General features: G+C 42.7%; 1 protein-coding gene across 3 annotated transcripts in view; it reads right to left on the bottom strand.

Moving 5' to 3' along the window:
• DLGAP3 (DLG associated protein 3) overlaps positions 1–26,305 on the bottom strand; it is a 148,100-nt gene that overhangs the window by 41,743 nt on the left and 80,052 nt on the right. For all 3 annotated transcript variants that reach the window (XM_053454692.1, XM_053454689.1, XM_053454690.1), the window contains 2 exons: positions 22,145–23,198; positions 2,829–3,034 (listed from right to left, as the gene is read on the bottom strand). In XM_053454692.1, coding sequence (XP_053310667.1) covers positions 2,829–3,034; positions 22,145–23,143 — 1,205 coding nt within the window. In that variant the 5' untranslated portion in view covers positions 23,144–23,198. The remainder of the gene's footprint in view (positions 1–2,828; positions 3,035–22,144; positions 23,199–26,305) is intronic.

Here is a 26,305-nt window from a genome sequence, read left to right as displayed (position 1 = left end):
TATACATGCACTTCAAAAGGACGATGGATGGGACCATGCACCGTCAAATTTTGGGTGAGAACCTGCTTCACTCAGCCAGGGCATTGAAAATGGGTCATGGATGGGTATTCTAGCATGACAATGACCCAAAACACACGGCCAAAGCAACAAAGGAGTGGCTCAAGAAGAAGCACATTAAGGTCCTGGAGTGGCCTAGCCAGTCTCCAGACCTTAATCCCATAGAAAATCTGTGGAGGGAGATGAATGTTCGAGTTGCCAAACGTCAGCTTCGAAACCTTAATGACTTGGAGAGGATCTGCAAAGAGGAGTGGGACAAAATCCCTCCTGATATGTGTGCTAAGGTTTTGCCACCAAGTACTGAGTCATGTTTTGCAAAGGGGTCAAATACTTATTTCATTGAATAAAACACAAATCAACTTATTTGAAATGTGTTATCCTGGTTTTGTTTGTTGTTATTCTGTCTCTCACTGTTCAAATAAACCTACCATTAAAATGATATGATCATGTCTTTGTCAATGGGCAAATGTACAAAATCAGCAGGGGATCAAATCATTTTTTTCTTCACTGTCTAATTCTGAAGTGTGCATTACATTTATTTATTATTTTTCCTCTTCCTGTCCCCACCTTGAGGACATGAGGTGACATTTTCACATTTATGGCTCACAAGCAAGATGCAGATTTATAAACCTTCAGTGTTTTTCATCTTGCCTCGACATGACTATGCAGCAAGCCGAGTTTCTGTTGAGAATACTGTTGAAATGGCTGTAATAAATATGCGTACTTGACATTATGGACACTTGTGTGAGTTTTGTACCTCAGACTTGTCTCAGCTGCCAACATGCTTTACTTGACCTTTACTGAAATATTTTAGAGATGAATATTCACGAGTACTGTATAAATTGGCACTACAATAAATTATCCAAGACAGGGCTATAAGGATAGGTTAACATAGAGCAACTCAGAAAATGAGCTATGTTATAATAGATTCTGTTGTAGGTGTTCATCTATAGCTACTGAAATGTTTTAAACGTAACCGCCAAGAAATACTCTTTGAGTTAAAAAAACTGGAACTGTTGGGGCCAGTTTAATAATATAAAATAATGAATAATAAACCAAGATTAAGGTCACCCTGTTGACAATGTATCCTTGGCCAGTTCCTGAATATAGGTATGCTAAGGGACTATACAAAACATAGTTATTCAGTAGAACTTTAAAACTACCTGTATGTTGTGTTGATATTTTTAATACACCGTGTGACAGTTTTTATCCCTGGCATGTAATAGACTCACCCCTCGTTAATAGCAAACCTTTTTACAACTTCTAAATATCTGCTTCTAATATAACTGGAGCATGAACTAGTAGGTGGTTCATATAAATGACAAAAGCAGAATGAGGTCTATTCCTTAAGCTGCAAGTCCTTTTGAATAGGATGATAAGGTCCCTCCATGCACCTGCGTTTGATGGCAGCTGATAGGATGGGGAGTCACAGAATGTATGGGTGGGTTACAGGATAGGCTCGATCCCTCCCATTGTTTAATGTAATGTAAATTAAATTCCGTCCCCCCCATACATGAGGGGAGGTACACTTGGAGCTAACGATTCAATGGACCTTCACACGGACACTTTGCCTATCCCTGGCTGTGTCCCCTAACCATGACCCTAGCTAAATCTAAAAAGTGTCCCTCTGTACACTTTAATTAATGGCCCATTTTCTGAATTTCTGTGCCAGGCAGTGATTAGATACACTATGTGATCAAAAGTATGTGGATAGTCCTCCTAATTACCGTATTTGCTTGTCTTACAATCAAGGTCGTCTTATAATCAGACCTCAAATAGACCATCCCCGGCTGCCAGAGAGTAGAATTCCCTGCAGATAACCCCCGCTGCTGCTGGCACTTCTGCCAGGGCTTCTATGACAGAGCACCGGCATTGCATGAATTTCCGGTGCTCAGTCATAGAAGCCCCACCGGAACCAACGCCGGCCTTCACTGCCCCCACTAGACACCAGGGAGTCAGAAGCACTGGTAAGTCGGGTGGGGGGAGTGTTATATGGGGGGGTATAAGGCTTTTCTGGAGGCAGAGTGCCTCATGATATGCCTTTTTACCCTCTTTATGCAACTCTGCCTCCAGAAATGCCTTTTAACCACCTATATGCCACTCTGCATATAGGTGGTGCAGCCGCGAGGTGAGGTGGTAAGACCGCCGTGTGGGCACGCTGGCCGCTTTAATTTTATTAGGCGGCCGGCTTGCACACACAGTTTGGCCCTGCTCACACGGGCCGCACATTGAAGTAAAAGGTAAATCCTGAAACATTTTATGAGATCCCTTAAATAGTTTACAACTTAATACCCCTACATCATTTAAAGGCTTTAGCAGACACATAATTTATTATTTTACATGTTTCTTTTCTATAAATAAATATTGCAAATTGTATTGCTGGGTAGCCACTGGTAATCTTTATGTGTGACTTAGCATTAAACAACATAAAAGTAAGCAAAACGTGTAATCGACAAGAAAATGTATACCTATATCTGTTAAAATTAATATCGCATCCACAAACACTGCTTTTTAAGTCTCTCTCTAGGCATGCCGTTGTCTGCTGTTTTTCTCTACAAAGAGCAAGGTCAAAGAAGCTCCTTGTCCAATATCTAGTGTTTCAAGCTCATGTAAAACCTGTAGCTGGTTCCTACATAAGGGGTGCAGAGCAAGACACTCACCGGACACATCTATATCTGAGTCACTAGCATAATGTAATCTTTCACTAAAAGACAAAATGGCAGACAAACAGAATGAGAAGATGTGGGAACAATTTTTTTTTGATATCCTACTTGGTTCTGGGATGGTCGACACTTGAAGATCTGCGATATCTCTCCCTACGCGTGGCACCCTTGGGTGACATTTTGGTGCTGGTGTCTGAGTCCCCACTGTCATCATCTCCCATGGCTTTAATATAGCTGCCGCTTCTCATCCTCCTGCAGGGTATTTCGCCTTCCTTGCCTGGTGCTTGGTATGGACCCCATTCATCTGATGGTACCTGTAAAAAGGAAAAAGATATTGTTATGTATCAGCAAGTGAAAGATCGCAGTACTTCTAGGAACATAATAAAGGAAACCATAATAATAGACACGTGTCCATCGGTGAACAGTAATGTTTCCTCTAATAAAAGCGTATGCTTTTAAATTATCATGCATAATGCTTTTCTGTGGGATATATAGCACTGCCGACCATGTTCTCTTGCAGACAGCAGTGCCCAGTAAGATATAAAGCATATTCTTCAGAATGGACACTCCAATTTCTTCATTCTGTATCGTAAGAATCATAGTCATTAGTACCTGAAAACAAAGGCACATCCCTATAACATGAACAGAAACGGGGTATTTATTTCTCATGGAGTATAAGCCAGGCCAATGCATTTTAAGAGTAAGCTTTGCAGTGGAGCAGTATATACTGGCTAACATTGATTCCAGGGACTTACGCATAGCTGCCTCCTGAACAATAAAGCACTCAATACAGCTAGGCTTTTACACAAGTACACAGCATTCAACACATTATCACACATCTCTGAAAATGAATGGTTTCATTGCTTAGGGGAAGGCAAATACACATTTATACTACTTTTTTATAACAATATTCTATTGCATATATACCATGGCACAGACATAGAAGGGCTCTTTGAAGAGAAAACCATATTAAAATTTCAAAAAGATATTTACCGTATGTAAAAAGTGTAGAAGTCAGCTAAAGTTACTCCTACCGGTTGGTAGCTTAATCTAAGAACTTGTAATCAAATAAATATGCAAATTATTTGCAAAGGCCTGTGACTTTAAATTCGTATGTCCTGATCTGTAACTCACAAAGTTCTTCCCTTCCGCTACATAAGATTAAATAAAAAAGAATAAAGGCAGAGGTTTTTTTTTTTTAAAATGAGCATTGGGGCGGGAGGTAATGAAATAACTCTGGGGGGCTAAATGCCCCTTTATATCCCACTATCCCGTGGATGGGGGTTAAATAATATTACAAAAAAGACCACAGCTGTGCCTCCCCATCACCCACATCCCATTCCCATTTGAGGGTGTATAATAGTCTGGAAAAACCAATGATTCTTAACCAGGTGAATGGTTTGAAAAGTTTTTAAGTTTTTAATGAATATCCGTCGGTAATTGAATTCTAAAATATGCTATACCTATTCCTAAATAGAGTACCTCCATTTTTGTAAAATCCTATTATCTACCTTTGTTTAGGTATAGTTTGTAAAGTGGGTAGGACTGGGAACAAAACACAGTTCCCCCGTGCGGTCCACCATTGTGGAGCCTTCTACCCCCCTCATCACACCCAGAGTCCCTTTGTCCCCACCTTCATGGTACCAAACCTCTTTTTTCCTCTTTCATGTACAGTGGCGTCGGCAGGGGGGTCCAGAGGGGGACCGCCGTTTTTTTTTTTTGAGCAGCTGGAGGAGAGAGAGAGGCACCGAGTGGTTGCTCAGGAATACATTTTCAGCAACCGCTCGGCACCTCTCACTCTGCAAAGCTGGGTTTTTGTGTTATTCTGTTAATCTTTATCTGCTATGCTATGTTTCCATACATTATTTATGTTTACCTGCAAGTACAGGATTTGTATGTCTTATTCAGTTGATCCTGGCCTGTGATGCTGTTTCCATGTTTATTTGATCTATACCTTCAGTGCTGAGTTTACATGTGATTTCCAGTTGATTTATACCTGCAATGCTATGTTACCATACATTATTTATGTATATCTGCAAATACAGGGTTTTTATGTCTTATTCAGTTGCACTTGCTGTTTCCATGTGTTGTTTATTTGATCTATACCTGGGAGTAAGTAAAATAGAGGTGTGGTTTAGTGAATGAGGGGACAAAGGGACTCTGGGCATGATTACGGGGGAGAGGACCTCTAAATGTCACGGTGCAGTCAGAAGTAGGGAACACTGTACCGACCTCAGTCTTCCCCTGATCTGCAGTCAGTGTGGTAAATATATATATATATTTCGGTATATTGGGAGCAGGGTGTAATATTAATATATATCGGCAGCAGGGTCTAATATAAAAAAAATTAAAATAACAGTTCATCTGTTATTTTGAAATCATATTTCAATCAGGATCTTTCCTTCAAAGAGATAAGTATATATTATATAGTTAAAAATGGATGTCTAACGCATATATATATATATATATATATATATATACACATTGTATATGTAGCATTTTATAATTGCCCCCCTACTTTGGTCCCTGGCCCCCCCTGGCCCCCATCTAAATATGAAAGCTGGAGACACCACTGCTCATGTAGTTCAGATATAGATCATATAAAAACACATGGGAACACAGCTTTGCAAGTATAGATCAACTAAATAGGATATACAAACCCTGTATTTGTAGGTAATAATAAATAGCGCATTGGACTTTTTTTGTAATTTTTGCCCCAGACAGCATTTCCATTACATCTTTGCCCCAAACAGCCTGCATGTGCCATTTTGCCCCAATCAGCCTGCCTGTGCCCTCTTTGTCCCCCTCACTTATACGTCCATGCAATCATGTACATAATTGTTCATTCACTCATTCACAGATACTCATTCACACATACTCATACACCCTCCCAAACCCCCTTACTTCAACTGCAGATTTGCCTTTGGCACTCGCAAACTTCTATACTGGCCCGCAGTTTACCACTTTGCGTTGCTCACACACTGGAAACAACCCTGCTGCATTTCTCCTTCCTCTGGACGGTACAAGAGAGGTTGCTTGCACAGTGTGCGAGCAATCCAGAGGTAAGCAGTGGCCCGTACGGAAGTGACTACAGGGGTTACCAGGGTCCCTTAAAAGTGGCAGGCCCGGTTGCTGTGGGCTCAAGGTGCAGCTGCTATAGGCCCCTCAGGAATGACTGGGCCCAGGCAGCTGCCCTTTTTACACTGCATTTCAGATCAATCTTACTGGGAAAGCTAGGATTATTATGTAAAAGAAAACTTTTCTTTGCAAATTCACTTTTACTTGCTGTCATTTAACTTTTCCCCCTCATGAAACCAATGAAACCTTAATGTAGTTATATATATCAGTAGGACTACACATTGAAGCCGTCTTAAGTTTTGGCAATAGGATACTTTTGCCTGCATCATTGTAGATAGGGAGGCGTTATTGTAGAGTAATGCAGAGCAATCAGGAAGCGAGTGTTGGGACAATATGCGAGGTCAGTGTAATATCCAGGTGTAAAGGCCTCCCACTGACCAACCATCAGTTCTGGGGGATTAATTGGTTGGAGCAATTCAACATCTTTGTGAAACTCATTTGAAGATGCTTTGTCTGTGATACAGGCATAGTTTTTATCAGTGACTTTACAATGGTGTGTTTGGAGGAATTTTGCTGGCCATACAGTGAAGGACAAAGTTATTTGATCCCCTGCTGATTTTGTACTTTTGCCCACTGACAAAGACATGATCAGTCTATAATTTTAATGGTATGTTTATTTGAACAGTGAGAGGCAGAATAACAAAAACAGTAACTTGAGTTCATGCCAAATTTGGTCTCATCTGACTACAACACTTTCAGCCAGTTCTCCTCTGAATAATTCAGTTGTTCATTGGCAAACTTCAGACGGGCCTGTACATGTGCTTTTTTCGAGCAGAGGGACCTTGCGGGCGCTGCAGGATTTCAGTCCCTCACGGCGTAGTGTGGTACCAATTGTTTTCTTGGGGACTTTGGTCTCAGCTGCCTTGAGATCATTGACAAGATCCTCCCGTGTAGTTCTGGGCTGATTCCTCACCGTTCTCATGATCACTGAAACTCCACAAGGTGAGATCTTGCATGGAGCCCCAGACCGTGATCGTTATTTTGCGTTTCTTCCATTTGTGAATAATCGCACCAACCGTTGTCACCTTCTCACCAAGCTGCTTGGCGATGGACTTGTAGCCCATTCAAGCCTTGTGTAGGTCTACAATCTTGTCCCTGACATCCTTGGACAGCTCTTGGGTCTTGGCCTCGGAATCTGATTGATTGCTTCTGTGGACAGGTGTCTTTTATACAGGAAACGAGCTGAGATTAGGAGCACTTCCTTTAAGAGAGTGCTCGTAATCTTAGCTCATTACCTGTATAAAAGATACCTGGGAGCTAGACATCTTGCTGATTGATAGGGGATCAAATACTTATCACTGAGTAAAATGCAAATCACTGGATTTGTTCGTGGCATACTTTCTACAAGGTGCTGGAAACATTCCTCAGAGATTTTGATCCAGATTTGTCGGGTGCATATCCATGATGCGAATCTCCCGTTCCACTACATCCCAAAGGTGATCTATTGGATTGAGATCTAGTGACTGTGGATGCCATTGGAGTACAGTGAACTCATTGTCATGTTCAAGAAACCAGTTTGAGATGATGTGAGCTTTGTGACATGGTGCATTATCCTGCTGGAAATAGCCATCAGAAGATGGGTACACATTGGTCATAAAGGGATGACATGTCCGAACAATAGTCAGGTAAGTTTAAATGATGCTCAATTGGTACTAAGGGGCCCAAAGTGTGCCAAGAAAATGTCCCCACACCATTACACAACCACCAGCCTAAACCAATGATAAAAGGCAGGATGGATCCATGCTTTCATGTTGTTTACACCGACGTCTGACCCTGCCATCTGAATGCCGCAGCTAAAATCAAGTCTCATCAGACCAGGCAACGTTCTTCCAGTCTTCCATTGTCCAATTTTGGTGAGTCTGTGCAAATTGAAGCCTCGGTTTCCTGTTCTTAGCTGACAGGAGTGGCATCTGGTGTCAGCCGTTTAATTTTGGCAATATGATTCTCCTAATACTTAACACTTTTAATGAATACTATACATATTTATTTTCAGCTTGCCAAGTAGTTACACAAATGTCTGAATAATATACAGTATATCTATCCATCTATCTATCTATCTATCTATCTATCTATCTATATATATATATATTATATACATACGTGTGTCTGTGCATCTGTTAATGTGTATAGCTCACTGCAATTCAGACAGTTAAATAAAACATCCCTGAAAAATGACTCCCTCAAAAATAATCTATGATACTAGCATACATAAAAAAGTGTAAACTATAACCAACATTTCACGTGTCTAAATCGGGACACCTTTTTTGGTGTGGAAGGGATGAGACAAGCCCCAGAAGTGTGTGGGACCTGTCCCGGAAGTGGGTAGAGTCAGAGGTATGGCGACCTGTCCACTTTACATAACCCAACACTAGTGTGGCATGGTGGCAAATTGGGAGCACAATGGAGGTCTGCAACACAGTAAGAAGAAGTGATATTTTAATGGTAGGGATGTTGGAAAGGACAGACAGAATTGTGCTAGCAAGTTGTAGTGGGCTAAGGTCATAGACATTTCTATAATTTCTATGAGTTTGTAGAAGTCAATTAGGTGGAGGACGGGTGGGAGGTATAATAAGGTTGCGGGTTAGCAGGCTATGGTCAGACAAAGAAAGAGGTGTTGGAGAGTTGGAAGGCAGCACAGAGGTTGGTGAAGAAAAGGCCAATTTGATGGCAATCACAGTGTGTTTGAAGTGGTCTGCTGTGAGACACCACAGAACAAGACAAGGGACAGCAGTTTAAAGGTAGCAGGGGCAAAGGGGTTTTTGATGGGCATGGTTAAATTATTCAGAACTAGTGTGGGATGTACAAAATAGAAATGGAACAAGCCATATTGCAAAGTGATAATTTGGGGTATAGGTGCAGGAGGTTGGTAAATACCCACCACACACATAGCTAGTGGAGAAAAGCGTGAGGGTGAACTTAAAAAAAAAAGTGGTGGAATACACTGAAGGTTGCAAAAGGAAGAGAGAAGGATACCAACACTCTCTCCCTGTCTCCAGGTCTAGGGGTGTGGCTGAAGTGTAGGCCACCATTGATGAAAAGGAAGTATACAAAGATGATAGCACAAAAGTTGCAGAGGACACAAGAAAAGGGAGTAGTTACAATGAGCACATTGAATAGAGAGACTTTGGTTGGGTGCAATCTTACCTGAACATAGGAGGAGAATGGAGACACTATTTTTATCTGTGTTTGGTAAGTATTTGTGAAGATTTTAACCCCTTCAATCCCAGGGGTTTTTGGTACCTCAGGTCCCAAAGCAATTTTGCCATTTTTGCGCTATGTCAGTTCAACGATTATTCTCTTTTCCTGTGAATAGTGTACCCATGTAAACTATATATTGTTTCAAGGAAAGATAGAGCTTTCTTTTGATACCATAGTTGGATGATTAGCTGAAAATTTAGAATGAGAAATTTAGTAAAAACTAGCGAAAATTAGAAAAAAACACCTATTTTTTTTAAAAAAAATTCCTCTGAATCCTCACAAAATTAGGTAAAGTGATGGAAAATCCCCTCCAAGTTTATCAATTCAGGTGTCCTGATTTCAGAAATACCTAATTTATATATACTGTCCTCCGATGAACTTCTGGGTTGCGACAGCAGTGACGCAACCCGGATGGGAATGCCTGATCGCATGATCGGGCATTTTAAACTGGCCGATCGCTCGATCAGGCAGTTTAAAATGTAACAGCTTTCCGGCTTTCATGTCGGAAGCTGTTACATCAGATCAGACAGCCGGCTTCTGCTGTCAGGGGGGAGTCCAGGCTGTCAAACGACGGCCTGCTCTCCCGTGCAGCGGCAGGGATGTGTCCCTGACGCTGCAAGAAGGGCAGGATGTACCGTTACGGCCATAGGGGATTCTTGGAATGCGTTTTTTGGACGTACCGGTACGTCCATAGGGGATTGAAGGGGTTAACAAGAACAGTTTATGCGAGGTAGGCGTTATGAGAAGAGATGTTAGATATGGGTTGCTGTGGTGTTTTTATTGGGTTGGCAAAGCTGTAAGTTTAAGGGAAATATTTAAAAGAAGAGAATAAATATTTTTCCCACGCACTTTAAGTCTTTAAAGTGGGGGTGCGGTCTATAATCAGGGTTTAGCGCAGGAATGTGCATTTCGTATCGCCCGACGCCCGGGACATGCAGTTCCGGGCCCTGGGCAGGCAGCAGGGTTAGGATACAGATCCCCCGCAGCGCTCCCACGGAGGGAGTGCCGGCAAGGGAGATTGTTAAAGCACATCGTGCAGACGTGCCGGCAGCTGAGGTTGTTTACGCTCGCATCGCTGCAGCCGGTAAACGTCTGCGCGATGTGCTTTAACAATCTCCCTTGCCGGCAATCCCCACCCGGGAGTCTGCTCTGGTAAATCTTGGGAGCAGAGGTAAAACGCATCGCGCGGACGTTCACCGGCTGCGGCGATGCGAGCGTAAACGACCTCCGCTGCCGGCACGTCTGCACTATGTGCTTTAACAATCTCCCTTGCCGGGACTCCCCTCATGGGAATTCCCGGCAAGGGAGATTGTTAAAGCACATCGAGCAGACGTGCCGGTAGCGGAGGTTGTTTACTCGTGCATCGCCACAGCCGGTGAACGTCTGTGCGATGCGCTTAGACAACCTCCCGTGCCGGCACTCCCCCCGTGGGAAGTGCTGGCAGGGGACGCTGTATGAGAGTATCAGAGAGTAGGATGCAGGTCCCCTGTACCACTGCAGTGGATCTGTATCCTAACCCTGCTGCCTGCCCGGAGCCCTGAACTGCGTGTCCCGGGCGTCGGGCGATTTGAATTGCGCATTCCTGCGCTAAACCCCGAATATAGGCCGCACCCCCACTTTAAAGACAAAGTGGGGGGGGGAGTGCGGCCTATATTTGGGCAAATACAGTACACATAAATATAGATATAAATAAAATTGTTAACAGCAATCACTCTGATGTCATGCCAAGTCAGACAGTACATGCTGGAATCTGGGTGTGTCTGGGCATGATAGGAGTGTGATTGCTGTTATCAATCATATATATTTAATTTAGCAATCACACTCCTATCATTCACAAACAACCAATACATGCTGAATCCTGGTTAACTGCCCCCCTTGTGTATTGATGCTGCCTGCAGTATGGGGTCTCCACATCACTTACAGCCTCCCTATGCCATGCTCCCCCCACCCACTTACACATCTATGCTATCACACACACACACTCATTAATTTACCCATTCACAAATTCATATACTCATTCATTCACAGATACGAATCATTCACAGATACTCATTCATTCCCACAATCATGCATACTCGTTTATACAACCTCCCCCATCCCCTTACCTGAACTGCAGATCTGTCACTCACAGATTTCTGCAGGGGCCCTACTGCTTCCCTCTGTGTTGCTCGAACTCTGTATGAACAACTTCTCTTGTGCCGTCCAGGGGAAGCAGGAATGGAGCAGGGTCAAGTGATGTGCATTCATGTGACTCTGCTGGGTTCCTGCTTCCCCTGGGTGGTACAAGAGACTCTGCTCATAAGCAACGCGCAGGCAATGCACAGGCAAGCAGCGGGGCCTCTGCGGACTAATTTTTTCGGCCGCCCCCCCCCACACACATTTGTAGATATTGCCCTTTTCGGACAATATATCTTGGCCACAAATATGTTGGTGCATCCCTAGTGCCTAGTAATGGGGAGATTGACTATATCTTGCTTAAATTGGGATCAGTTTATACACAATTACACACAATTGTCATTCAACACACATGCCCATGGAAGCAACTTTAGCAGATATTATTGAATATGAGTTGCTGTGGGTGTGTTAGCATACAAGTGTATGCAACTTAAGTTGAGTCTGGTCAGTCCAGTTAAGCCTTAACTTAACAGACCACTGGACTTCACAGCGAATAGACACAATAGTGACATGTGTGACATTAAGATTTGGAGTCTACCTTGAAACTTCAGGTCTACCTTGAAACTTCAGGTCTACTTCAGGTCTACTATATATGTCTTAAAGATGGGGGTAATTGTTGAATTCCAGAAAAGATGCTAAGTTGCCTCGATTTCAGCCATTACAAAGAAAACTAATTACCCTCAAATTGTAATATTTTTCTAAAATGAAGGCTTACTATGTACGTTATTTATCTTGGTGCTAAATTTTGATGACTTTTATCTATATTGGATTTAACTGTAAATGCAGCCTTATTTGGACAGCCCCTGTTAACTGGTCTCACAAGTGTAGGATTTTTCTATAGCTGTATTAACATATATGAATAATTAGTTGACTTGCCTGTTCCAAGTATGGGAATGTCAGAGATATTGTACAGATATTTAAAAGGTTAGATCATTTAAATCATACTTTGCAACTATTGTCAAATGTGCATTGAAGAAGATTATGTTAGGATAGTCTAATTGTTCTCTGATGTGCCAGGGTATGCAAGATAAATATGTAGAATACATTCTGCACCTAAAAGAACTAATAAATGTGTTTGTAAGGAACAGATGTAAAATAAACCCTTATTACTACAAAGGAATCAACAGAGATTAGCTGTGGAAGCAATCTGGCAGTCATGTCTTGTTTCCTCAATAGAATCACATTACTTCAGAAAATCCAAATCCATCTATTACTTTACTCACTACAAATTCATCCTTCGTTCTTACAACTCCGCCGTCTCTCACTAAACAACTCTTTTTCTCCACTCTAATATCTTCCCTTTCTACCAATCCGCGACACATTTTTTTTATCTCCTTTCTCTGTCCCTCCAAAACCGAATTATAACTGCGAAACTATTAGATTAAAAACTTCTCTTCTTTGCAACCCCCTCCTAAACACCTACCATCACCCCACTGCTCACCCCATCTTTCTCATTTACTGTACCTACACAAATTATATTTTTTTCAGGACAAGAAGGGCTTTCTTTAGATACCATTATTTGATCGTTCATATTAGTTACTATTAAAAAAGTATAAAACATGGTGAAAAATGAGAAAAAGGGGACTTTTGCTTACTTTTACTTGAAAAATCTTTTCCTCATCTACAAAAGCTAATGAAAAAACTGCTAAATAGATTCTACAAATAGATTCAAAAATAGATTCTAAAAATACCCAATGTTTTTAGCATTTCACAGGGCAATATGTACGATTAGCATTTTGCTATTCCAAAACCATTTTTTAATATGGTCATACTGCCCCCATGTCCTATTTGGGATGTCTTTGAAGCCGGCAAATTCAATTTACCCCCATGAAACCATATATGCTTGACACTTAGACACCCCAGGGTATTTCAAATGCTAGTATTTTAACTCTTTCCATGCACTAATTTTATCAACTGCCTTTGTGGTAGTAATTATTTTGTGTATTTTTTTCACACGCATTTTACTTCAGGTATGAATTGCAGCTCCTGGTATATGTCACTATAACACCCCAATATGTGATTAGCAACATCTCCTAGTACAGTGATATCACTCATGTATGGGTTTATCAGGATGTTTGGGAGGTAATAGACCACATTTGGGACAAGTGCAATTCAGTTTTTCAACTTGGAATTTTGACATGTTGAAAATTCTGCCCCATTGCCAAATTGGAACATCTTTGAGGCCAGCCAATTCAGTTAACCCCATCAAGCCATATATGTTTGAAAACTAGACACCCCAAGATATTTTATATGCTTGTATTTTAACTCTTTGCATGCACACATTTTACCACCAGCCTTTGTCAAATTTTGCCATAGTATTTTTTAGTTTTCTTTCTCACACATTCTACTTAACTAGGTATGAATTTACAGCTCCTGGTATATGTTACTATCAAACAACACCAAATATGTGTTCAGCAACATCTCCTGAGTACAGTCAGGTTGTTATTTGAGAGGTAAAAGGCCACGTTTGTGGGGGGCGGGGCCAGTGCTGAACCTAGATGGCTGCTTAACTTCGCAGCTCCGTTCACCGACTCGGAACGTCTTCATTTAACCTTATCATACCGCAATTATGGGGAAATCAAACCGAACGACAGGCACCCCTAAACCTCCGGGTACCCTGGAAAAGCAACCAAATCCGTCGGTTCGACAGTTTTTCCGAGGCTCTCGGGACTCGGACGCAAGGGGCCATGCTTCCAAGATGGCGCCCTCTCCTTCCAGTCGAGCAAGTGAGTGCTCGGACGACGCCTCGCTGGATCGGGACTTTGTCTCCCAGGATCTTCCGGACGCGGCCTCCTCGTGGCAGGAGGCATTGAAACACTTACCTACTAAGGCGGATTTGGTTTCCGTGATAGATGCTGCCCTGGATCAGGCTCTACAGGGAGTGCGTGCTGACCTTGTATCTATTAAACGTGATGTACAACATATTGGAGACCGAGTGGCCACGCTGGAGGAAGATCAGGTCAAAACCAGCGAAACCGTGGACTCCCTTTCTAATCTCTCCCGCGACCACTCGGACCTTTTCAAAACGCTACAAAGACAAATGGAAGATTTGGATAACCGGGACTTCCCGAATCGGTTACAGCGGCGGATATTCGCTCGACACTGCAATCTTTGTTCAACAAGATACTACAGCAACCGAGTGACACGCCGATACAATTCGATAGAGCTCACCGTGCGCTCCGTCCGAAAGGTCCTCCGTCTGCGCCGCCGAGAGACGTGGTTTGCTGTCTGCACGACTACACAGTCAAGGAGGCTATCTTGAAGGCTTGTCGTCTGTCTGGGGTCCTGGACTTCGCGGGTGAGCAGATCCATATTTTTCAGGACTTATCCCCGATGACCCTGCAGAAACGTCGGATCCTCAAACCCGTCACAGCTGCATTGCGGGAAGCGAACATCCCATATCAATGGGGTTTTCCCTTTGTTTTAATTGCCCGTAAGGACAAAGAGGTTTGTACTCTTCGCCAGTACGACGACCTAGCCTCATTTCTCACGCAGCTTGGCCTCCCTGAGCTCTCTCTACCGAACTGGGAACCTACGCTGGAGCCTCCGAAGCTGCTTACGGAAACATCCAGAACCTGGTCGGCGCCGACAAACCGTAGGAAGAGGATTCGCCACTTAGCTGCCACGATGGAGCAAGCCGGTTGATGCACCCGATCTACGTGTTTCAGGTCCAGCTTACCTCTACTCCCTTCGACCTTTTGCCGGGACTCGATGCGTGGATGGACTACCTACGCTCCTGTACCCGTGGTCCGGGCCTCTGGCCCCGTGAGTTTTGTCTCAACCCGTATCGGCACTCGTGCCTTTCGCTCCCGATGGGTAAGCTGATGTTAACCCTACATGTCGGACACTATGGACGTCGGCCTTCACATTGTGTCGGTCTATCGTGTTGTTGTTTTGTTTACATTTCTACTGTTCCTCTTTTGGGGAGATTTCGTTAGTCCACTGTTCTCACTGCACACACTATCTACATACCATCCTACACACTATCATTAACTACATCTCTTGAGTCTGGATCATACATGAGGCCTGTTCGCCTCATCTCGCAACACTTGGCTGGGCCTTTGGCGTCCTGCTGCTATTATCTCCCCATACACTCATACACTCCTGCATTTTTTCCTTTGTTTTCTTTTCACGACATGTGTTTTTTTTTTCTTTTTTTATTATTACACTGATATGACATGCTTGTATCAGTCTCTGGACCTGTTTCCCTAATTTCAGGTCCCCAAGCGGTAAACTCTATGTACTTTGTTCCGTAGTCGGGGACGTATTGTTCCCACTCTCACTGGTTCTTCTCTCCCTTGCCTTCACTGGCAATCCCCCCCCCGGAGCCTTCCTGTCCGTTCCTGGACAGTGGATTTGGGCCTGCTTGCAGTCCCCCTGCTCGCCACACATTTTACATCATTTGGGATGTTGTCCCTACCTGCACAACACAATTCGCACACACCTCACTCCATATGTTGGTTTACGTTGTTTTATTTTGTTCTGTTTTTTGCCTGTCCCAGGCGTCCAGTGTTTTTGATGTTCTCACCTCAGCATTTTGCTACAGTCCTTAATGTCTCATGATACTCTTAACCTGGTCTCTCTGAATATTAGAGGCCTCAATAAACCTCAGCAACATTCTAAACTTTTAGCGTTCCTACACTCCTTTAAGTCACACGTCGCCTTTGTCCAGGAAACCCATTATTCTGCCAACAGGGAATTCCTGCTCCTGAATAGGCATTTTACGCAATCGTTTCTGTCCAGCTCCCCCTCCTCTAAAACCAAGGGGGTAGCTATCCTCATACATAAATTGCTCCGCTTCCAACCTTTGGAGGTTTGGAAAGATAGTGATGGCCGTGCTGTTTTTGTTAAAGGTTATTTTGGCTCACATAAAATTACATTCGCTAATGTGTATGCACCAAATTCCAACCAAGCGCGTTTTCTTATATCGATCCTGAATAGGTTGGCCGATTTTCAGGAGGGTATCGTCGTCTTGGGTGGCGACTTTAACATGGTACTGGACCCTAAGAGTGATACCTCCTCTGGGAGCTCTCATATTCCGTTCTCAGCGATACGTAAAGTCGTTAAACATCTGAGACTGAACCAACTGATGGACGCATGGAGAACCCTCCACCCCACTGGAAGGGACTTTACTTACTTCTCCCCAAGTCACAATAAATACTCCCGTATAGACACTTTTTTTATTTCTCATTTCCACTTGTCGGTCCTGCATTCGGCTAGAATAGGCATAACTTCCCTTAGTGATCATGCCCAGGTATTTTTGAAACTTAATTTACAAGACTTACCTAAAACAAAGTGGCACTGGAGGCTTAACGAAAATCTTCTGAGTAACCCTCATCACGTGTCCCAATTGTCCTCCCATATCAAGTACTACTTTGAAGATAATATTACCCCTGATGTTCCCCTCCCGATTGTTTGGGAGGCGCACAAGGCAGTCATGAGGGGCCACCTAATAAAGCTAGGTGCTTCCATAAAGAGACTAAACTCGGCCACTATATTAGAGCTAGCGCAGCAAATAGCGCGTTTGGAGGCTCGCCATAAATTATCTCTACTCCCTTCCATTCAGTTGGAGCTGACGGCCCTGCGGGCGCGGTTGGCTTCCTTTCTTGACGCTAAAACCAGGCGTAATTATTTGCTGGTGAGGCGCCAGTTCTATGAGTATGGAGACAAACCTGGCAGGCTTCTGGCACGAGCGCTGAGGGCTAAGAGGGCACAGAATTATGTTACGCGCATTAGGGACCACGCCAATCGGCTTCATTTCCAATCAGATAAGATAGCAGAATGCTTTAGACAATACTACACCTCCTTATATAATTTGCCTCGCCCGGGGGACCCTGACTCTGACTTGGATGCGACCACTACTGACTATTTATCGAGATTTATCACACAGGTCTTACCGACTGACGCCAAAGTCCTATTAGACAGTCCGATCTCCCTGGCCGAGGTTGATATGGCTATAAAAAATTATCCCGCTGGTAAAAGCCCTGGCCCAGATGGCTTTACGATCTTATACTATAAGAAATTTTTCCCAGTTTTGGGTCCGCAGTTAGTTTCCTTTTTTAATGCTATCGCTCGGGGCGCTGCCTTTGCCCCACAATCTTTGACGGCGCATATTGTGGTTCTCCCTAAACCAGATAAGAACCTAGATTTGTGTGGTAGCTTTCGCCCTATTTCTTTAATCAATGTTGATCTTAAGTTGTTTTCCAAAATCCTGGCAAACCGTCGGATGCCCTTCATACCCTCCTTAATTCATTCTGACCAGGTGGGATTTGTCCCAGGTCGCAAGGCTAGGGACAATACCATTAAAGTTATCAATATAATCTCATATGCCCAAGAACACAAAATTCCGATGGTCATGGCCTCTATGGACGCCGAAAAGGCGTTTGACCGGGTGACGTGGTCTTTTCTATTTAAGGTACTTTCGAGAATTGGCTTAGGTCATGGGTTTTTGTCCTGTATTAAAGCTCTGTACGCCGCTCCAACCGCACGAGTCTCTCTCAATGGCATTTTGTCTGATTCTTTTACGCTGTCAAACGGCACGAGGCAGGGTTGTCCCCTTTCCCCCCTTTTGTTTCTTTTGGTCCTTGAGCCCTTTGCTAACGCCGTCCGGGCTCATCCGGATATTGCGGGGGTCCAGATTGGACCTCGTCCCTACGCCTTATCGCTGTTTGCGGACGACATACTCTTTACTCTGGCCAACCCTGTCCAGTCCCTTTCGGCCGTCCTGTCGGAGCTCGCCAGGTTCCAAGATCTCTCTAATTATAAGATTAACCTCTCCAAATCAGAAATTATGGGTTTTCACCTCCCTCTGCCAATGACCCAGCAAATACGCGCCAGGTTTCCTTTTAAGTGGAAGGAAGACTCTATTAGGTATCTCGGTCTGCTTATTCCCTCTGACTTGTCCAAACTTCACGCTCTGAATTACGATCCCCTGCTGAACGCATTAGACTCAGATTTACGTCAATGGGCTTATCCCCATATATCTTGGTTTGGGAGAGTGGGGGTTATCAAGATGAACCTATTGCCTCGCTTCCTCTACTTATTCCAAACCCTACCCATTCACCTCCCGAGGCCCTTTTTCCGTCGTTGCCAGAGGTCCTTCTTACGCTATGTGTGGAGGGGGAGGCCTTCGCGCTTATCATATTCTTACCTGATTAGGCCTAAGTTGCAGGGGGGAGTGGGCCTTCCGAGTTTGGACCTTTATTGGAGGGCGGCTCATTTACGCCGAGTCGTGGAATGGTCTGTTAAATCCGATAAACAATGGATAGCGTTGGAGGCCTCGTTCCTGACATACCCTATTGGTGCTCTGCCCTGGACTCGTGCTCCATTGAAATGCGTTACGTACCCTGCCCACCCGTTCATTGGTCCTACCTTGAGGGTCTTTCGTAAGATCTTGAGGGAGGGCTCTCTCTCCAGACTCCCTGGCCCGATGACCCCCCTGGAGGGGAACCCTGACTTTCCTCCGGGTCACTCGGTGGGTAGTTTACAAGCCTTCCGTGCCCCCGGGGTGCCCATTCTTCGTCTCTGTCATGTCGTGGGTGGGGGGGTGCTGAAGCCTCTGGAGATGCTGGTGGGCTCGGGTTCCCAAACCTTCCCGCTCCGATTTCTCTACCATCAGCTTAGACACTTTGTTGTGTCCTTAGCAACATTTCCGCAGGCGGACAGGCCGCTTACTCAATTGGAGAGATTTTGCCTAGAGCAGAAAGAACCCTCCCACTTACTGTCTAAATTATACGCCTTACTACTGGCCCCGGAGCCGCTGGCCAAACCGTATTATTTTAGCTTCTGGGAGAGGGACTTGAATTGCTCGTTCTCCCCAGAAGAATGGTCCAACATTCTTCATATTGTTCATAAGGGCTCGGTATCTAGCCGGATGCAGGAAACGACCTTTAAAATAGTCACGAGATGGTATAGGGTCCCTCTGGACACCCATAGGTTTGCGTCTCAGGTTCCACCTACCTGTTGGAGATGCGGCATCCACCCAGGCTCATTGCTGCATATTTGGTGGCACTGCCCTGATATCAGGCCCTTCTGGGACGCCGTCGTGTCGGCTATCCGTGCAGTTGCCAATCCAGACTTTCAGGCCTCTCCTGAATCTGTCCTACTCCATCATACCACTACTTCACCTGCCAGTTATAAACGCTCCTTAACGTTCCATCTGATCAATGCGGCCAACGCTGTTCTCCCTAGACATTGGAAATCGGCCACCCCCCCCCCACTTTTACAGCCTGGATCAACCAGGTTGAATTTATATATCAGATGGAGGTTTTAGTATGGTCCGCTAGGGGGGCCGGACACAAAATTGAGCTCAAATGGTTCCACTGGAGGGAGTATGTGACAAACTTGGAAACGCAGTGTTCTTCTTTACTATCTTTGTAGGTTTTATCTGCCATTAGGGTGGAACTGAGGGCCACCTTCATTTACTCCGTTATGTATTCACTTACTTGAGGCTAATGTCTGCCCCTAATCGGGGGCGCTCTTCTCTGGACCCTGGGACGCCGTTGTTTGTATTTTCTTTCTTTGCCTTTATATATGTTTGTTAGTGATATGCTCTCAATGTCTTGCCTGCTCCGTACTACACTGTTATGTGGATCCTTGTGCGCTTGGAATTAGTATGGATAGTACAATGTTGTCACGCTGCTCCTTGTGGGGTAGCCATGTGCACCAACATTTTCTTCAGCTATTGTGTTCTGTTGAAGCTATATGTACACTGCTTGGATGCACACTGTGACTTACTGTGTGATACTCTGTATTGTGTTCCTTTTACCAAACGTGCAATAAACTGAGAATTGAGAAAAAAGGCCACGTTTGTGAGGTGTGCATTTTTCGGAATTTCAACATCTGGTCAGTCTGCGTTCGTGTCCTATTTTTGGGATATCCTTGTCATACAAAATTATTAAAAAAAAATAAAAATAGACACCCCATGGACATTTAAAATGCCTGTATTTTAATTCTTTCCATGAAATAATTTTTGTGAAGATATAGCGTTAATTTTAGGACTTGCTCAGACTTTTTTTTACACTTTGTTGGAAATGGATGGTTCTCCTGATAGTGACATCAATAGGGAATAGTTTTTTCATGCTACCAAATGCTGCAAATATATTTTAACTATTTATATATTTTTTCTTATTTTTTTTTTATTTTATTTATTTTACTAATCACACTTGTATGGTTGGATGCAGAGCCCAGAGTTATCAGGAGGGCATGCAGAGACCCTCTTGGAAACCTGTTTATTTTTTTAAAGGATGCAACCACCTTTAGAGAGGCAAAATCTCTGGCAGTGGTGCTTGTGACTGCTTCCGGAGCAGTACATTGCATCTTGGGGTGGGTTTTTATGTGTAGCTAAATGCCTCGGTATCGATTAATTAATCGCCTCCTAAGCTCTTTTATATCAGGCATCCTTTGGCATATTATATACAGTGTACCTTGATGTCCAGTGGAAGGGCCACATGGGACTCATGCTCCAGATCTCGGTGTTGCTGAATGCCTCAAGATTAAGGCATTACAGCAACACCGTTAAGGTAAAGAAAGCCATAATAGATTGCTTTCTACACCCATTTAAAGTCATGACGGGGATGTTTTTCCTTGACGTGTCTGGCATGAGAATTGACGTGAAGGGGTTAAAACTATTTATAGCATGTACTTTTTACTCTTTACAGTCTGCGTGATTACTTTGGAGATATCTGGGTAAAACACATGGGATCCTATTTACCTTCTTTGGCAAAAAGGTGGCACAAGTACCACGGAAAATAATTTTCTATACTTACAGTAAGTAACTTGACTTCTGCTCGCTCCAATTGTACAAAGGAAACCGGAAACAAGTTTCATCGAAGGTGAGCAGTAAGTAACAATCTATTAGGATCAATCTTGCAACATCAGCATACGAAGACATTTATAAAATTGTACCAGGTTTTCCGTAAACACGTCCATCCGATAAGCAGCCCACGGGCGCTTGTTTTAGGTAGGTGGTGGCTAAATGTGGTTAAACATTATCTGAGCCATCTCAGTGGTTATAACTCCAAGAGTTATAACCACGGGGAAGGACTCAGATACCGGTACTACCGGTATACAGGCTGCTCGACTCCCAAATCCCATTCTCCTCATTCTGAGGCAGTTGCCTCAGAGTGAGAGAAATGGGAGTCGGGACTTGAGCAGCTTGTATAGGCAGCTGTCTCAGAGGGAGAAATGGGAGTCGGGAATTGAGCAGCCTGTATACAGGTAGTACCATTATCTGGTACCCTGGTATATTTCCATCTGACAAATGGCACCAGTTAGGAGAAGGCCCTTTCCTGTTCCAGTATGACTGTGCCTCAGTGAACAAATTAAGATCCATAAAGATATAACTTGATGAGTTTGGTGAGATAGACCCCACTAAACACGTTTGGGATGAATTGGAACACACCATGAGCAGCACTGCATGTTACAGAGAGTTGAGCCAAGAACATTGAGCCAGTGCTGTACTCCAGGAAAAGATAATTTGCAAATCAGATAGGAAGACTGTTAAGCTAGCTGAAAGAGGGACGAAGGAGAATATGCCAGACATATCCGGAGTCTTCATTTGTGTCTGATGGACAAAACACCCATTGCTTTAGCTCCCTTGGCAACACCAATGTAAAACACCATTATATGGCGTTATTATTTAATAAACTGTAGTGGGCCACTTAAATCACTATAATCATACGGTTTTCTTTTTTTTTGTATAGCTTTGACATTAGGGACCTCTTCTAGTTATATTTCTCTACTTTTTCCCATTCTCTTTTGAAATATCAAAATATTTAGCCAAATACTAAGCAAGAGCTAAACAGCTTACTTGGTGTACTCAATAGGAACAAATCTTCAAATAAATCTGATAGATGCAAACATCACTTACATTAATAAAAACACTGGTTGTATACTGAACTATATGTAAATACCTGTAAGTAATGATACCCTCTTTCTTTCCCTTTAGCCTCCTGAAGCATCATCATCTTGTCCTGGTGATGGCCCCCTGAGCTAGGATAGGCCTCCCTTGCCTGGCTGACTGTCATTGTGTGCCACGTGCTTCTTTTCAGTGTCTGTCCATCCAGGGACATGGACATCCCAGCACAGGCAAGACATTTTCCCTCTCCACCTCCTCCTTTTAGACTCTTCAAGGTCAAGTCTCTGAAGGCACTTTCAGGAGTGTCCACTCCAAAGGGAGCTCCGTGCTCCATGGCATGACGAGCTGACACCAGAAAGCTGCTGTCGCTGTCAAGGTTGTCATCGGAGCTCCACCACCCTGCCATCTTTGAACGGTGCTTGGTTTCTGACTTACGATCTTTGCTTTTGCTCCTTTTGCTATGTCGAGGCTGGGAGTGCTGGTAGCCATCCCCTCCACGCCCCTCATACCTGGTGCCATTGTATTCACGTTTCGAGGGTGTCTCTAGGGAGTGGGATTTGGCAAAGAGCTTTTGCACTGAATGCACAAGGTGGCGAATGCGGCTTGGGCTCTCACTGCGCTGCTCTGTGGTGCTGGTCCGTTGATATTGGAGGGTATGGAAGCCGTCGTGGTGCAAAGGCAACTGCTTCTCAAATTGATCCAGCAAGGTGGGGGGTAGGCGGTTGATCTTGCTGGAGGTATGAGCAATGGCAGCCATACATTCATCACAAGAGTCGTACTGCTGGGGATTGTGGTGCATTCTGGGGTAAGTACCACCACTGGAGGACCGGGGTTCTGGCATGCTCATGGAACCACCAGGGCAATCTGGGGTCACACCGGCACTCCGAGAAGGGCAATAGTGCAGATCAAGGGAACAAGACTCAGATGCGCTGCGTGGGTAGGATTTGCGGAAGTCTGGGCCGTGATGAGTGAAATCCAGTGCTCTTTCCCGGGTTTCTGGCATACAGTGACATGGAGGCTGTGATTTACTGCCTTCTCCATGGTAACCTCTCATCCTGTCAATACGGAACAAGCGGCATCTTCCCGGCTTCCCAGCTTTCTGGGTTTACCTGAAATAGAAAGAGGTTAGACATTACCAAAAAGAGAAAATATAGGACTAGGAATGATATATCTCTGACAGTGATATTGTCATCAGATGTTGGACATTAAAGGAACACCATTGCCCTATTTCTGGATGAAATGCATACTGAAATCTATTTTGCTTAATGAAATGTCTGTGTCCTTTAACTCCTTCCTATGGAACACACCCAATTCTATTCAATGGGTGCTGAGCTTCTACTGCAACTTTCATTTAGCAACAGCTAATCATACGTATGAAATGTGAAGACTGATGTTTTGCTGGCATACATGCTATTGGCTGCTGTTACTCCCACTTATTTCAATGTGAGCTCAGATACCATCGACTTCAATGGGTGTGCTACTGAATATGTGCAAAGAGTATAGTCAGCCAGAAGAGTGACAGTTAAATCTAATTCTTAAATAACATAAGAAGGCCTACACTTATTTACATACGGTAAATACAATTTGCATATAATTTTGAGAGACTAGTGTGTCTCTTAAAGGACCATTTTTTGTCCAAATACTTTCATTTTGTCCAGATGTTGTCAGAAAAGATAAAAAAAACTGGTCAGTCCACCACAATTGTATTTTCATTATGTTGTGTTTATCCTGTTTCGTATCACAAAAAAGAAAAAGGATGATTAGGAAACAGCAAAGCCAAATAGTAATAGTAGTAATATTACTATTGGGTTGGAGGAAAGCATACAATTATAACACAAATTGAGAGGTCCTTTACAATGGTTCGACTACTGAAGATCCACAAAGTTAAGAATACTTGTTCCTTTCTGTGATGATAATAAGGCAGCAGTTCCAAGCAGATTTTAGATGCAAAGTGCAGCTTCAGAAAACAAATACCAAAAAAAATTCCTTCCTCTGAACCCTAATAAATGCTTTAAAGTAATTTTTGGAATACAATGAAAGGCAAGCACTCAAAATGTAATGGCAGGTAAGAAATTATTTATGTAACTTGCTAAAACAAAATGTGAAAAAATAAATAGGTTAGGAACAAAATTTCTAGAAAAAAAATTACTAAACTAAAACTTGCAATGTATGCCATACTCACATTCTGCTGGTGGAAACAAATATAAACATTTTGTACTGTTGGCAGTTAAAAATAGGGTGTAGGACAAATCTAAAGTAACCAGGTCACTTTGTTTGAATAAATAAATAAAACAGACTGTAACATTATGCAATATATATACTTTAGTATAAACAGAATAAATGATTCAATAGAGTTATAATTAATGTCTTGCCCAAAGATGCTTTTACTCTTTCCCTGCTGGGAGATTCATACATAACATTCATTTACCTTTTTCGTGAACGCATAATGTGTGTGGTGTGAAGAGGAGGTGACCTTAAGCTTTACTATGAGTCAGATGTTAAGTATACGATTGAAACAGAAGCTCATACTGGAATTTGATTCATTATCAGAGAGCAGCACAGAATAGAATTAAATGCCACAAACAGCCACTAATTTTCTAAAAATAATAATCTTGTGAGCCAGGGCCTGCGAAAATATGTTTTCCAGAAGTCAGAACGACATTATGTTGATGGAGAACGTGTTATCTTATTTTAAAATTAACATGGTATTAACCCCTTCATGACCAGCTTGAATTTTTTACCCTTTGTGACTATTAATGTTTTCATTCCTTTCGCTCCCTTTCTCATTTACTGTACCCCACACAAATTATATATTTTTTTGAGGACAAGAAGGGATTTCTATAGATACCATTATTTTGATCATATAATGTATTATAAAAAAATAATAAAATGGTTACTTATTTGACTTTTTTTGTACTCTGCAAAACCTAGCGAAACAAAACTGCTAAATAGATTCTATTAGTCCTAAGTTTCAGAATACCCAATGTTTTTATGTTTTTTTGCAGGTTACAGGATAATAAGTACAACTAGGTTATTTTATAAGGGTGTAAAATGCACCCTTACATTCTATATTACTTTTTCTTATTTTAACATAAAATGCTTCTATTTTTAAATTTAAATTGTTTGTTCATTTTTATGTATTTTTTTTTTAAATATTTACTTAATGTATTAGTAGATATATTGTATCCCTCTTAACATAAGTGTAAGACAAAGTCACAATAAATATTTATTGACAGCAGTACACAACAGGAGTGGGGCGCTCAAAAGCTGCAAAAGGTTAGCCAATTATATTCTTTGCACTCTCTGCTCATATGGCAAAAATATGTTTTTCGGAGGTTGTTTAAGGCTAGGTTTCCACTTGTTTTTTTTTTTTGCTAAAAACGCCCATAAAAACGCCAATTCAGCCACACTGCGTTTTTTTAGTGAAAAAACGCTGCAGCCAGATGTTAGCTGTTCTTCAATAGGAAATCGCAGAATGCCATATCCACTTGGCGTTTTTTCAGTCCCCTTTGGCGTATTTCTGCTTTTTTGGGCTCTGTGGCAGTTTTTCAAAATCGCAGCATGTTGACACTCTGGCGTTTTTTGCAAGGAAATCTTGGCGTTTTTCTCCAATAGAAGTCTATGGGAGAGAAAAAACGCCATGAAAAAGCCATGTGGGTTTATTGCCTTGGCGTTTTTTATGGCGTTTATTTCCACAGTTACAATGCAGAGGATGGACCCAGTATCTGTGTGTCCTACGAGAAATAGGCTGGAAACAAACAGTTTCACACAAAACAAAACACATAGCTTTTATTACTTAAATAATTAAAACTACATACAAGAGGACGTCTATAAATCATCAACTCAAATGCACAGAAACCAGTTTAAAAATATCACTGGAGTAGTGATCCTCTTATCACGAGGGAAAAATGCAGGGGTGTTACAGCTTACATGTTCTAATGTTAGCAATGTTCAAACAAGTAACTACCATATATTATCTGTTAAGATATCATAGAAATCTCAACTTTTTATTTTCCATTGTCCATACTAGATTGTGGTGGTAACCTTTCAGTTAGTATAGTATTTAAATCAGCAGTGATATTTTTAAACTGGTTTCTGTGCAGGATCTCATTTTTATATTAAGATTAAATGCATGTTGTATGAGAGTGATTTTTTTGACTTTGTAGTTTTAATTGTTTAAGTAATAAAAGCTATGTTTTAATTAAGGTAAAAGCAT

Source organism: Spea bombifrons, chromosome 2 (assembly GCF_027358695.1).
Source record: "Spea bombifrons isolate aSpeBom1 chromosome 2, aSpeBom1.2.pri, whole genome shotgun sequence".
In the NCBI taxonomy this organism is placed as follows: Eukaryota; Metazoa; Chordata; class Amphibia; order Anura; family Pelobatidae; genus Spea; species Spea bombifrons.
The sequence above is the reverse complement of the archived record's forward strand: the minus strand, read 5'-3'. Positions and strand labels throughout refer to the sequence as shown.